The sequence below is a fragment of the Mobula birostris genome, chromosome 22 (assembly GCF_030028105.1).
Source record: "Mobula birostris isolate sMobBir1 chromosome 22, sMobBir1.hap1, whole genome shotgun sequence".
NCBI lineage: Eukaryota > Metazoa > Chordata > Chondrichthyes > Myliobatiformes > Myliobatidae > Mobula > Mobula birostris.
This window is the reverse complement of record NC_092391.1, coordinates 44,409,714-44,424,715: the sequence shown is the minus strand read 5'-3', so window position 1 is coordinate 44,424,715 and position 15,002 is coordinate 44,409,714. Positions and strand designations below refer to the sequence as shown.

At 43.1% G+C, this 15,002-nt stretch overlaps 1 protein-coding gene across 1 annotated transcript; it reads right to left on the bottom strand.

The window, feature by feature from the left end:
• Nucleotides 1-1,163: 1,163 nt before the first annotated feature.
• ssna1 (Sjogren syndrome nuclear autoantigen 1) lies at nucleotides 1,164-13,448 on the bottom strand. Its single transcript, XM_072240571.1, has 3 exons — nucleotides 13,295-13,448; nucleotides 3,506-3,705; nucleotides 1,164-1,797 (listed from the first exon to the last, which is right to left on the bottom strand). The coding sequence occupies exons 1-3, from the start codon at nucleotides 13,344-13,346 to the stop codon at nucleotides 1,711-1,713; spliced, it is 339 nt and encodes a 112-aa protein (XP_072096672.1). The 5' UTR covers nucleotides 13,347-13,448; the 3' UTR covers nucleotides 1,164-1,710.
• Between the last annotated feature and the right edge of the window lie 1,554 nt (nucleotides 13,449-15,002).

Sequence of the window (15,002 nt, the reverse complement as noted above, 5' to 3'; positions counted from 1 at the left end):
CAAGGCTCGGCTATTCATTGACACCTGGGTTATTTGGTTTTGCACCTCATCTGATGTTTCTTCTGACCGTGGCCCCCAACTCACTTCATACCTCTGGGGCACAATGGCCCAGAATCTTGGCGGTAAATTGCATCACAGCACAGCATATCACATGCAGTCCAATGGCCTGTGTGAGCAATTTCACTGTTCCTTAAAGGCTGCGCTGAGGACCCTCACGTGGGACGAGTCTGGGCATGGTCGTCTCCTGTGGCTCTTGCTGGGGCTCAGAAGTTCCAAAAGAGGACCTGCAGTCCTCCACACAGCTCAGTTGGTGTACTATGGGACTACAGGTGCCAGGTGATTTTATTCCTGACTCCACAACCACCTGGTTGGCACTTCATGTTCTGCCCTCATTTTTCTATTTTCTATTTATGATTTATAATTTAATTTTTTAATATTTACTAATTTTTAATATTTGTAATCCAGGGAGTGGGAAGCGCAGAATCAAATATCGCTAAGATGATTGTACATTCTAGTACCAATTGTTTGGCAACAATAAAGTATAAAGTAAACTCAATTCTTTTACGTCTATTCCTACCTCCCATCATGGAAACAGCACTCTTGGGTTTCAGTCGACCTTGTTCATTTTTGTCCATAGTGATGCATATTGACACCCACCTAGGCCCCCTAATGATAGCCCGTTCCCTTTTTGGAATGTGGTGGAAAGATTATTCTTGTAGGTAGGACGGGCAAACCTGAATGTATTTCTGTAGATCGCCTTAAACTGGCCTACCAAGACCTGGATGGTTCCACTACCATACCCCTGCGTCACAACATGGACATCTGCATGTTAGCACACTCCTGGATGTGCCAGAAGCACCTCTGCTGTTACTCCATAGAACCCGAGCCGGGCAGGTCATACGAGCTCCAGGCTCATTCACGAAGCCAGTTTTGGTGAATTCTGGGTTGGGATGGGGGGGGGGGGGGGGGTTGCTGTGTAGGGTAATGCAGTGAGTGACAGATGATACATTGTTCATAACAGAAACTGTTCTACATAACTGATAAACACCGTCATTGAATTGTGTTCACTTTAAGAGATGGTGTCTGATGTAATGATGTCAATGTAAGGCCACTGCTTTCGGACTGTTCATAATGGAAGTAAAGGGCTGTGGCTTTTAAGCATATAAACTGACATGCGTGTTTTATTCACAAAATCCTACAATAGTTTGACATAAAGCTTTTACTAAATCTTTAAGTATGAACTCAGTTATCCTGTCTATAGATGTTGCAGTACCAAAATTTAGAACTTTGTGTTGAAAAACGTATGACTGCACAAAGATTTTTGTGGCCAATGCCCACCGAGACATTAGCTATTCCTGTCGACTTCCTCCTTCACAGCACAGCATTTTCCTTCAATGCCAAAGTGATTGGGGGAGTTCAAATGATAAAACTATTACAGAAATCGGGGATCACTATCCCTCCTCTCACCATAAAAGGCAGGTAAACTTCTTTCTAGTGCTGGAAGGATTCCCAATCATTATAATGATATATTTAAATAATTCATGTTTTCTCTATCTATATACTTTATTACAATGCAGCACTACAAACAAGTCATTTTTTTTGAAGAATCAAAAATCCCTGATAGAGGTGTTATTTGAAACTGTACAGTGGGCATCTGTTGAGGACATTTCTCACTGCTGTGATTGAAGTTGATTGCAGAAAAATCAGGAGTCATTCATCCCTGTTCTCTTTGACTTGACTCAGACTTCCAGCTTCCCGCTTCAGGACAGTCAGCAGAGTCTGTGAGCTTTCCAGGATCTGTGCAAACAGGGAACAGCAATGGACAGGGCACTTAACTGCTGCAGGGGAAGGGCATCAGCAAGAAAACACAGCATTGTCGAAGGAAGAATTAAGAAGGCAATGAATCTGAGTGTAACAAAGTCATTACCACTGAAACTACCTATTGATGTTGTATGGCCAAAACTTAGTGTTCAGGAGTATAAAAGGTGGCAAACAGAAGTGACAAATGAAATACAGCACAGGGAAGTGTATGGTCATGCACTTTGGTAGAAGGAACAAAAGCACAGACTATTTTCTAAATGGGAAGAAAATTCAACAGTCCAAGGTGCAAAGGATTTCCTAAAGGTTCATTTGCAGGTTGGGGAAGGCAAATGTAACGTCAGCATTCATTTTGAGAGAACTAGAATATAAAAGTAAGGATGTAATGCCAAAGCTTTATGAGGCACTGGTGAGGCCTCACCTGGAGTACTGTGGGCGGTTTTGGTGGGCCTGTTATTTAGGAAAGGATCTGACATTGGAGAGCGTTCAGAGGAGGTTCACAAGAATGGTTCTGGGATTGAAAGGCTTATTGTATGAAGAGCCATTGATGGCTCTGTGCCTTTATTCGCTGGAATTTAGAAGAATGAGAGGTGATCTCATTGAAACCGACTGAATGTTGAAAGAGTGGATGTGGAAGGCGTTTCCTATGGTGAGAGGAGTCTAGGACCCCAGTGCACAGCCTCAGAGTAAAGAGATGTCACTTTAGAACAGAGATGAGGAGTAATTTCTTTAACTAGAGGGTGGTGAATCTGTGGAATTTGCTGCCACACTCAGCTGTGGAGGCCAGGTCATTGGGTATATTTAAAGTGGAGGTTGATATGTTTTTGATTAGACAGGGCATGAAAAGTTATGGTGAGAAGGCAGGAGAAAGGGGTTGAGAGGGAAATGGATCAGCTATGGTGAAATGGCGGAGCAGACTCGATGGACTGAATGGCCTAATTCTGCTCCTATGTCTTATGATTAGGGGGCTTAAAGTAAAGGGACCTTTGGGAGGCAGTGATCATAATATGATAAATTCACCCGCAATTTGAGAGGGAGAAGCTGAAGTCAGATGTATCAGTATTACAGTAGGGTAAAGGGAATTAAAGAGGCATGAGAGAGGAGCTGGCCAAAGTTCATTGGAAGGAGACACTAGCAGGGATGACAGCAGAGAAGCAACACCTGGAGTTTCTGGAAGCAATTTGGAAGGCACAGGATAAATACATCCCAAAGAAGAAGCATTCTAAAGGCAAGATGACACAAGAGTAGCTGACAAGGGAAGACATAACCAATTTAAAAGCAAAAGAGAGGGCATATAAAACAGCAAAAAGCAGAGTCAAAAAAGCAATGCACAGTACCAGACATCACTGCAAATACTTAACTGTACCGTCCATGAAAATGCCAACAAGCTCAGTTTTACGTTCTCCAAGCACAAATGTTTCAGCGTCCCTACAAAATTGTAACAGCACAGTCCCAGGGTACAAAAAGGATCACTCACAAAGTAGATTTCATTGCCTATAGTTCAGTGATCCCGCTGAATTAAAGTGTGATCTATGGGGATGAGGATCATGGATGCAGAAAGGAAAAGTGACTGACATAAAGCTTAGTTTTCCTGTAGCTTTTTAATGTCATGGCTGTGCGTCTTGATGATATTTCAAGTAGTTGATAAGATTTCAATTAAAAGAACCTGAGTGATTTTTGTACTCACCTTCATATAAGCAGCTTCAGTCTCTGCAATAGTTCTATCAAATTCATTTCGTGTGGCCATTTTGCGTGCTAGGCTCTCATTCACCTTTGCAAGTTTCTCCGTCAAAATGCGAATGTCATTCTGAAGTCTGTTCTTCTCTTCTTCTTCCTTGAGAATTTGCTGATTCAGCTCTTCTCTCTTTGTGCACAAATCCTCTATACCTGTCATTGCAGAAAATAAAATATCCAGATCGAGTGTTGTCAAGAGATAAGGAATAACTCAGTCAAAAAAGTTACTGAATAGGTGACAGACTGAAAGGACTGAGTGGACACTTTCTGAAAACAAACTATACTGTTTTTCATTCCTTTCTTCCTTTTCCTGCTCCTCATCTGCCCCCTTTCCATGCTCCTCTCTCCCTTGACCTTTCTTTACACAGATAGAAATACATGGATTCAATCTAATAGCCATCACAGGACTGTGGTTGAAAAGCAACAAAGGTTGGGAATTAAACATCCTTGGATATTTAACTTTTAGAGGAGATGGACAAAATGAAAAAGGAAGTTGGGTAGCCCTAACATTAGCAAATTAATTAAAGACAAAAGTGAATGATCCTAGTTTAGAAAAATAAGAAATAGAAACAATTTGGCTGGTGTTGAAGAACAGTAGAAGGCAGAAAATATTCCTTCAATTTATATAAATATCCCCCAAAATAGCACATCTAATCCATGCCGAACTATTATTCTGCCTATTCCCATTGACCTGCACCTGGACCATAGTTCTCCATATCCCTCCTTTCCATATACTTATCGAAACTTCTTTTAAATTTTTCAATCAAAATTGCATCTACCACTTCCATTGGCATCTCGTTCCACACTCACACCACCCTCTGAGTAAAGAAGTTCTCCCTCAAGTTCTCTTAAATATTTACCTCACCCTTAGCATACAGTATGACCTGAAGATGTAGGTTCACCCAACCTCAGTAGAAACAGCCTGTTTGCACTTACCCTATCTATACCCATATTAATTTAGTATAACACTATCAAAACTATCATTCTCCTTAACTCCAGAGAATATACACCTAACTTTGTAACCTTTTCCTCAAATCCCAGCACCATCTTTGTAAATTTTCCCTGTCTTCTTTGTCTTATTGATATCTTTCCTGTAGATGAATGATCAGAACAGCACAGTAGCGCTACGGTTAATGAATGCTATTACACTGCCACCGGTCCGGGTCCAATTCCCACCACTGTCTGTCAGGAGTTTGTACATTCTCCCTGTGACTGCATGGGTTTCCTCTGGGTGCTCTGGTTCCCTCCCACATTCCAAAGACACATGGATTAGTAGGTGAATTGATCACATAGATGTAATTGGGTGGCACAGGCTTGTTACCATGCTGTATGTCTAAATCTGAGTACTCCAGATTTGGCCCCACCAATGTCTTCTATGACTTTAACATAACATCCCAACATGTGTACTCAATACTCTGACATATAAAGGTCATTGTGCCAAAAGCTCTCTTTATGACACTATGCACCTATGATGCCACTTTCAAAGAATTATGGATGTGTATTCCCAGATCCCTCTGTTCTACCGCACTCCTCAGTGCTCTGCCATTCACTGTGTAAGACGTACTTTGGGTTCTCCACTCAAAGTACATTAAATTCCATCTGCCATTTTTCAGCTGGTCCAAATCGCACTGCAAGCTTTGATAGTTTCCTTGCTGTCTACTATGCCCCCAGTCTTGGTGTCATCTGCAAACGTGCTGATCCAGTTTACCACATTATCATCTATATCATTAATGGAGATAACAAGTAACGATAGACCCAACACCGATCCCTGTAACACATCACTAGTCACAGGCCTCCAGTCAGGAAGGCAACCATCTACAACCACTCTCTGGCTTTTTGGGAATGTTGAATCCAATTTGCTATCTCACCTTGAATGTCAAATCACTGAACCTTCCTGAACATTTCCCATGTGGAACTTTGTCAAAGGCCCTGCCTAAGTCCATGTCCATCCACTGGTTTCCTTCATCAACTTCCTTGGTAACCGCCTTGAAAAACTCTAAGATTGATTTGACATAACTTACTGCACACATAGCTATGTTGACTATTACTAATCAGGGCCTTATAATTAACAATTAGGACACCTTCCAATAATTTGCCCACCATTGACATCAGGATCACTGGCCTAAATTTCCTGGCTTATTCTTGAGACTTCCTTAAACAGTGGAACATTAGCTAATTCTCAACCCCTCAACATCTCACCTGCGGCTAAGGATATTTTAAATACCTCTTCCAGGGCCCCTGCAATTTCTTCACTAGTCCACCACAAGGTTTGGTGGGGGTGGGGGGGAAGCAACTTGTTAGGCCCTGGAGACTTATCAACACAACAAGCTCCTCCACTTCTGTAATTTAGATATGGTCTACTGTTCTTAGATACTTAGATATGATACCTCTCTACTGTTTTGCCTCAGTTCTATAGACTGTGTCTGTCTCTCAAGTAAATGCAGATGCGAGAAAATCAGGTTTATTATCACTGACTTACACTATGTCATGAAATTTGTTGTTCTGTAGCAGCAATACAGTGCAATACATAAAAATTACTATAAATTACAGTAAGAGATAGATAGACAAGTGAAGTAGTGCTTGTGTGTTCATTGTCTGTTCAGAAACGTGATGGTGGAGGGAAAGAAGCTGTTTTTAAAACATTTGAGTGTGGGTCTTCAGACTCCTGCATCTCCTCCATGGTGGCAGCAATGAGGAGAGGGTATGTCCTAAATGGTAGGTGTCCTTAATGACTGATGTCACCTTCCTGAGGCATTGCCTATTGAAGATGTCCCTGATGGTGGGGAAGCTGGTGCCTATGATGGAGCTGGCTGAATTTGTGACCCTTTTCAGCTTTGTCCAATCCTGTGCATTGGTGTCTCTATACCAGACAGTGATGCAACCAATCAGAATGCTCGCCACAGTACACATACTCTTCAAACTCCGTATGGGGTGTATGGGGTGTCAGGGAGGGGTAGCACCTCTGGTGGGGGAACATGTCGCATCCTTTTCAAGGCGGTTTGTCCACTTTTGGTCCCCACCTGGCACTCAGCTCTCACCTGTGGCTCCTTGTAGCTGTTTGCATGCGACAGCGGCCACACCCCGGGCAACGGTTTCGACAAGCCGGCTAAACCAGGTGAGGGTAGCCGACTGGTTTCAAACCCTTGGTGAGTTAGGGAGTTGTCTATCCCAGCATGTGAAGACAGACTCCGGCAGACTGACCGGATGAGACCAATGGAAGGTCCAACGATCAAGAAGGCGGTCTCTGCAAGCGTTGTGGAACGTGTAGAGCACGACTAGACATAGAAGACGTCCTGGTCATCCACTGCGCCTAGTCCCATCTCCAGCCGTCTCGACTCTTGTCTTGCCACTGGATCCAGATGGGAATTGGGAAGAGAGTGAGGCTGATGCTGCGCAACTCTCCCTCACTTAAATCCAGATCATGTGGTACTCTCGACACCATCAATGGTGTCAAGGTCTTCATCCACAACGATGGACGAACCACCACCACTCTTCAAACTCCTAATGAAATATACACCGTCTTGCCTTCTTCATAATTGCATCAATATGTTGGGCCCAGGATAGATCTTCAAAGATGTTGACACCCAGGAACTTGAAGCAGCTCACCCTTTGCACTGCTGTCCCCTCAATGAGGACTGGCTTGTGTACTTCTGACTTGTACTTGTGGGCACATCTGCTTTACGGACTTGAGTGGAGCACCAACACAGAGGCTGTGTACAAGGGCCAGAGTCGCCCCTACTTCCTGACAAGATTGAGGTCCTTTGGAGTATGCAGGTCTCTTCTTCACATAATCTACCAGTCTGTTGTTGCCAGTATAATCTTCCATGCAGTGGTGTGTTGGGACAATGGCATCAATGTGGGTGATGCCAACAGGCTCAGTAAACTGATTAGAAAGGCTGGCTCTGTTATAGGAATCAAATTGGACACACTGTGATAGAACAAAGGACCCTACGGAAAATCCTGGCATTTCTGGACAATGTTTCTCACCCTCTGCATGCCACCTTGGCAGAACAGAGAAGCACTTTTAGTAACAGGCTAAGACAACTGCGCTGCTCTGAAGAGTGCTATATGAGGTCATTTTTACCCTTGATGATCAAGGCTCTATAACGAGTCAACTCACAGCCGTGGAAGTGATGACCCTCTCCTGATAGGCTTTTTAAGGTAACTTATTTTTTAATCTTTCTACTTCTCTTCTAATATTTATACCTCTGCACTTGTGATTCTGCAATTTCCTTTGGGATCATAAAGTATCTATCTATCCAGCTATCTATTAGCAAAAATAATGAAAAGAAAATTGGCAATATTTACAAAAAGATGTCTACCAGGAAACATAATAATTAGCTCCAAACTATTTATCCAGTGTGAACTCCTGGCAGCCTGATCTCTCTCTCTCTTACCGAGGGCAGAGTCCTGATTTCCTTAGGCACTAGGACATATCGACTTTAATTACTAGCCAAGTTAACTTAAGACTGCACATGAATTAGAATATGCTGCACCCCACAATGTGGTTTCAATCATATTACAAAATAAACAGAAGTATCTACATTAAATACACTATACAAACAACATGTACACACTTATATATCCCCATTACAAAAGAAATTGAATAATCCGCTGCGTATGGCAGGAAAGGCACCATAAAGCCAAGCCAGTAGAATACATTATTAGAACATACTGGGAAAGACATTGAAGTGCGCAGGCTCAGCACAACAGCAGAATGGCAAGGCAATGTGTGTGTGTGTGTGTGTATATATATCTGTCTCTATATATATATATATATGCACACACACACACACATATGGAGTACGTTTGCCGAGCGTTCTCTGTCACAAGGGCAATTCATGGAGTGTGTCCGACAGTTTACTAGGTCAAAACAAGAAAAGATATTCTTTTAGATTTAGTATTGCATAATGAGAAAGGACTAATTGAAGAACTAATGTTGTAAGTTCTTGAGGGAACACTAATAATACGACAGAATATCCTCTGAAGTTTGAATGCGATGCAGTTTAATCTGAAATCTTAGTACTATATTCAGATATTAGTAAACAACAAAAGCACGAGCTGGCAATGCCACATTGCGCAAGCACATTAAAGGGTATAAGTTGGCAAATACATAATGGCTAACGTTTTAAAAATTAAGACATGCGAGCAATATATATCCCTGTAAAACAAAAAAAAACAGGAAAAGTGGTCCAGTCATTGCAATCAAGTTTAAGATAGCATTAAATCAAAGGAAATGATAATGTTGCTAGAAGAAATTACTAAGCTTGATGATTGATAAAATCTCAGGATATAAAAGCAGAACTGAGGCTTTGATAAGGAAAGAGAAACTAAAGTTCAATAGGCAAAGCTTCCATGTAAAAATAAAGCAGAATTAATTACCATGGGCATAGACTAAGAAAGGACAACATACATTGGAGAAATAAGGAAATTGCACAGAAGATAAACTAAACATTTTGTATTCTAAAATTATAACTACTAATGTCAGAAATCTGGAATGAGAATATAAAATCCTGGAGGTTCTCAGCAGATCAGGCAACAGAGGATCAGAGTTATTAGTACAAGTCAGTGGTCTTTCACTGAATGTATTCCTCTGTGAGTAATGATATATTTTGTAGTATTCTTCATGGAAGACAAACCCTGAAAAGAGTGGAGGACGATGGGTCCAGAGTGACTGGGGTTTGAAGAAATTCACATCAATAAGAAATTGGAATTAGAAAAATTACTAGAACTAAAAGGTGACAAGTCCCCTGATAACCTGCTTGCTACGGTTTTGAAAGAGATGGTGGTTGCACTGTCTGTGATTTCCAAAACACAGATTCGAGAACAGTTTCCACAGATTGGAAATTAGCAAATGTTAACCCACTATTTAAGAAGAGGGAAAGAGCGAATACTGGGAGTAATAGATCAATTGGCCTGACATGAGTTGCAAGAGGTGTTGGGACCCAACTATTCTTGTTAGGTCTCAACACCACCCTCTGTAACTGAATCATGGATTTCTTGACAGAGATCTCAGACAGTCCATGTAGGTGACCTTTCACACCAACTACTGAAATCACAGATAACAGGAGGGCAAAGCGCAAGTTGGGCTTCATTGCAAGAACAGAGTTGTCTTGATCCATTTATATTGGGCATCCGGAAATTGCAAATGGACTATCATGAACAAGTCTGTTTACTCTAACAAAGGATTAACATACCTGTGATAGGTGGAGTGCAATAAAGGTTTGTCGAATTGACATTTGTCACATAGGCATTTAGCACTCAATGTCTACCCTTTGTGGAAATTGAAATAATTACAGGTGAATCCACTGAACATGCGGAAGACTGCAGGATAGCTAACGCTGTGTCTTTATTTAAGATGGGTTGTAAGGATACACATGGTAAGTACAGACCTGTTAGCCTAACATCTGTGGTAGATAGGATACTGGAAAGCATTCTGAGGGATATTTGGAAAAAGTGGGGTTTGATTAGTAATTGCAAGTATGGCTTTGTGTGTGGGAGATCTTGTCTTACAAATTTGAATTTTTTGATGAAGTGCCAAGGAAGGCTGACGAGGTAGACAGGGTACACGTGGATTTCAGTACAGCTTTTGATTAAAATTCAGCATTATAAGTTGCTCTGAAGAGTTAAATCACAGGACACCCAAGCAGAGCTAGCAAACAATAGCAGTAGCAAACCAGATACAACATTGGCTGGATGGTAGGTAACAGAGGGTGATGGCGATGTTGCTCAGACTGGAGGTCTGTGACTAGTGATGTGTCCCAGGAGTAATTTTGGGCCCATTGTTATTTGTCAGCTGCAGTACATTAACAACTTGGACTGCAATATAGAAGAAGAGTTAATAAATTTGCAGATGACAATAACATAGGTGATACAGTAGACAAAGGAGTACCAAGGATTGCAGCAAGATCTTGTTCGGCTTCGTATGTAGGCCGACAAATGGAATTTAATTCAGTTACGTGTGAAGTGTTACATTTTGGAAGGACAAATCAAGGTCAAACTGTTGTATTGAACAGAAAGACTCTGGGTATTGTAGAACAGAAGGAGTTTGGGGTACAGGTGCATAATCCCTTTAAAGTGGAGTCACAGGTAGACATGTCATTATGCCTTTAATGTTATCTCTTTTCCCTTTTCAAGGTGGATGGGGTTCTGTCGAAGACCCTAACCTGGAGCTACACTCAAACTTCAGATGCTGTGGCAACGGGACCCACTCCCGGGGGCTCATGACTGACTGTTTTGCGATATCCCAAGGACATGGCCTAGAAGTGAGGGTGCCTTTGGTGTTCTGAGGCTTCATGGCCCTCATCTTCTAGGCCGAGTCCATGGGATATTGAAAAACAGTCGGCTGTGCTTGGTGAGTAGAAGTTGCTGATGCTTTTTTTTGCTGAAGTAAGTGGGGGGGGGGGGGTCGGTGCTTTGACCATAAGATATAGGAGTAGAAGTAGGCCATTCGGCCCATTGAGTCTGCTCCGCCATTCAACCATGGCTGATCCAATTCTTCCAGCCATCCCCACTCCCTGCCTTCTCCCCATACCCTTTGATGGTCTGGCTAATCAAGAGCCTATCTATCTCTGCCTTAAATACACCCAATGACTTGGCCTCCACATCCACTTGTGGCAACAAATTCCACAGATTTACCACCCTCTGACTAAAGTAATTTCTCCGCATCTCTGTTCTAAATGGATGTCCTTCAATCTTGAAGTCGTGCTCTCTTGTCCTAGACTCCCCTATCATGGGAAATAATTTTACCATATCTAATCTGTTCAGGCCTCTTAACATTTGGAATGTTTCTATGAGATCCCCCCCCATTCTCCTGAACTCCAGGGAATACAGCCCAAGAGCTGCCAGACGTTCCTCATTCCTGGAATCATTCTCGAGAATCTTCCCTGCACCCTCCCCAATGTCAGTATATCCTTTCTAAAATAAGGAGCCCAAAACTGCTCACAACACTCCAAGTGTGGTCTCACGAGTGCCTTATACAGCCTCAATATCACATCCCTGCTCTTATATTCTATACCTCTAGAAATGAATGCCAACATTGCATTCACCTTCTTCACCACCAACGTAACCTGGAGGTTAACCTTTAGGGTATCCTGCACAAGGACTCCCAAGTCCCTTTGCATCTCTGCGTTTTGAATTCTCTCTCCATCTATATAATAGTCTGCCCATTTATTTCTCCACTGAAGTATATGACCATACACTTTACAACATTGTATTTCATTTTCCACTTCTTTGCCCATTCCCCTAAAATATCTAAGTCTCTCTGTGGGCTCTCTGTTTCCTCAACACTACCTGCTCCTCCACCTATCTTTGTATCATTGGCAGATTTAGCCACAAATCTATTAATCCCACAGTACAAATCATTGACATACATTGTAAAAAGCAGCAGTCCCAACACCGACCTCTGTGGAAATCCACTGGTAACTGGCAGCCAACCAGAATAGAATCCCTTTATTCCCACTCTGTTTTCTGCAGACCAGCCAATGCTCCACCCATGCTAATAACTCCCCTGTAATTCCATGGGCTCTTATCTTGCTAAGCAACCTCCTTTGCGACACCTTGTCAATGCCTTCTGAAAATCCAAGTACACCACATCCACTGCATCTCCTTTGTCTACCCTGCTTGTAATTTCGTCAAAGGATTGCAGTAGGTTTGTCAGGCAGGATTTCCTTTCAGGAAACCATGCTGGCTTTGGCCTATCTTGTCATTTGCCTCCAGGTATTCCGTAATTTCATCCCTAACAATCGCTTCCAACAACTTTTGATGTCAGGCTAACAGGTCTATGGCTTCCTTTCTGCTGCCTCCCACCCTTCTTAAATAGTGGAGTAACATTTGTAATTTTCCAGTCATCCGGTACAATGCCAGGATCTATCAATTCTTGAAAGATCATTGCTAATACCTCTGCATTGGTTAGAACACACTTGGGAATATCGTGAGGAGTTTCGGGTCTTATTTAAGAAAGGATGGCTGGCATTGGAGAGGGTCCAGAGGAGGTTCACGAGAATAATCCTGGAAATCAAGGGGTTGAAGCATTTGGGTGGAGGGTGGAGGGTGGGGTTGATGGCTATCGGTTTGTAATCGCTGGAGTTTAGATGTGGGGGTGGAAATCTCATTGAAACCTATCAAATATTGAAAGGCCTAGATAGAGCAGAGGATGTTTCCTAAGGTGGGTGAGTCTAGGACCAGAGGGCACAGCTCAGACTACAAAAATGCCACTTTAAATCAGAGATGAGGAGGAATTTCTTTATCCAGAGGGTGGAGAATCAGTGTAATTCATTGCCACAGATGGCTTTGGAGGCCAAGTCATTGGGTATATTTAAACTGGAGATTGATAGGTTCTTGGTTAGTTAGTATAGGCGTCAAATGTTACAGGAAAAGTCAGGATAATGGGGCCAAAAGGGATAATAAATCGACCATGATGGAATGGCGGACCAGACTCGACGGGCCGAATGTCCTAATTGTGCTCCCGTGTCTTACGGTGTTATGGAGTAGAGGCCCACAGGACATCAAATGATCGTCATATGTGAAACCGAGGTGTTGTGTGGACGACGGAGGCCCGGTTGCTGAATCTAATTAAGGCAGTGATAGATAGATAACACTGTAAGTGGGGGAAAGTAATACTGACTGGTAGATTTACTATAACCTTAACGAACGCGAAGCAGGCAGAGGGTCCAACAGCCGACTGCGCCTCTTACTTCCTGCTTCCCGCCGTCTCATCACCTCGTCACCCCGTCCCACTTACATTTAACCAGTTCGTTGTTGTACGACTGCAGCGCGGCTCCCTGGTGGCTCATGGCGGCGGCTGCAATCGCCCTCGGGCCGCAGCTTTCCGACCGCCGCTGCCCCTCCCGCTCCCGCCAGCCGTCTCCCAGCAACAACCAACGGCCACCCGCGGCGCGTCATCAGCCTGCGACTCGCGCCGCATTGATTTGACGTAGACAAGTGTCCCGGTTACTTGTCCATGATCCCGGTTCTCAGTTCAGAACCTGGCTATGTCAGGCGCTTCTTACAGACTCAGTGACCGGACCCATCACGGCCGACGAGGGGAGGAGGGAAGGAAGAGAAGGACGCTGGTCAGACAGGACAAGGCCCAGTGGTTGACAGGAGTGGGGTCAAGAGAACTGAGTGCCAGCCCTTGAGTGAGTTATAATTCATTTAAACATCCTTCACTGTAATCATTTTGGCTGCCCGTTTCGGTGTCATTTGGACCTGAAGATGTGTCTCGGCCCGAGACGTCGACTGTAGGTTCATCTCCATGGTTGCTGCCTGACCTGCAGAGTTCCTCCAGCATTTTGTGTGTGGTGCTTTGGATTTCCAGCATCAGCAGAATTTCTTCTGTACCAAATACGCTGTCACCATCCTTTGTAAGATCTTACACAACGGGCAAGGAATAGAACGGATTTATTGTTCTCTAAGAAATTATTACTACTATGATAAGTCAACAAACATAGGACCCAAAAATGGCATGACGGTTCCCTTGCAATGGACTGGTTTGTCAACAGTAGTTGAGATGTCTCAGTATCAGCTGTGGGCAGCAATGGTTATCTTCTTAAGTTAATCAAAGAGTAAAGTCAAGGGCAGCTTCGAAGGATTCATTTCATAAAGCTCTCACAGGTTCCAAGATTTTTATCCTTTGTATACAAACTTAGGGGTTCAGTGGGGTGGAGATACGTCTATAACCAAAGGAGCTGTAGGGTGCTCCTTCCCCCTGCTAGCCTGCAGATCACCCTTGGGCAAGAAGTTACACTGGCTTAGCATCACCCCCACTGATCAGGGTTACGTGATGCCATGGGAGCAGATGGTGGATGGTCATATTAGCAGCTGGTGCATGTCATAAGTCCGGATTATGCGACCACAGACAATTTAACGTAGAACATAGAATAGTACAGTACAGTACAGGCCCTTCGGTCCACAATGTTGTGTCGACCCTTAAACCCTGCCCCCCCAATATAACCCCCCCACCTTAAATTCCTCCATATACCTGTCTAGTAGTCTCTTAAATTTCACTAGTGTATCTGCCTCCACCACTGACTCAGGCAGTGCATTCCACGCACTAACCACTCTCTGAGTATTGCTAATGGCTGAAGAATATTGCTAATGGCTGCGGTTATCTGTCTTGTACAGCACACTCACCAGAAGAAGGCAATGGTAAATCACTTTTGTAGAAAAAATTGGCAAGGATAATCATGGTCATGTAGACTCTGATTGCCCATGTCATACAGAACATAATGATGATGATGATAGTACAAACTTAAAACCCTGATTTAAAGATTTGACAAATGTTTTATAAGACATAAGTACAGAATTGGGCTGTTTGGCCTATTGAGTCTGCACCATCATTTGACCATGGCTGATATAAAATTTCCCTCAACCCCGTTCTCCTGCCTTCTCCATATCCTTTGACACCCTCACTAATCAAGAACATGTCAACCTCTGCTTCAAATACACCC

Bases quoted from the DNA above. Each gene is read 5' to 3' on its own strand.
- ssna1 (XM_072240571.1), bottom strand. From the start codon at position 13,346: ATGAGCCACCAGGGAGCCGCGCTGCAGTCGTACAACAACGAACTGGTT. The intron at 3,706-13,294 runs GTAAGTGGGACG...CTGCAATGACAG, and splicing joins CAACAACGAACTGGTTAAAT to GTATAGAGGATTTGTGCACA. The intron at 1,798-3,505 runs GTGAGTACAAAA...CTGTTTGCACAG, and splicing joins CTGAAGCTGCTTATATGAAG to ATCCTGGAAAGCTCACAGAC.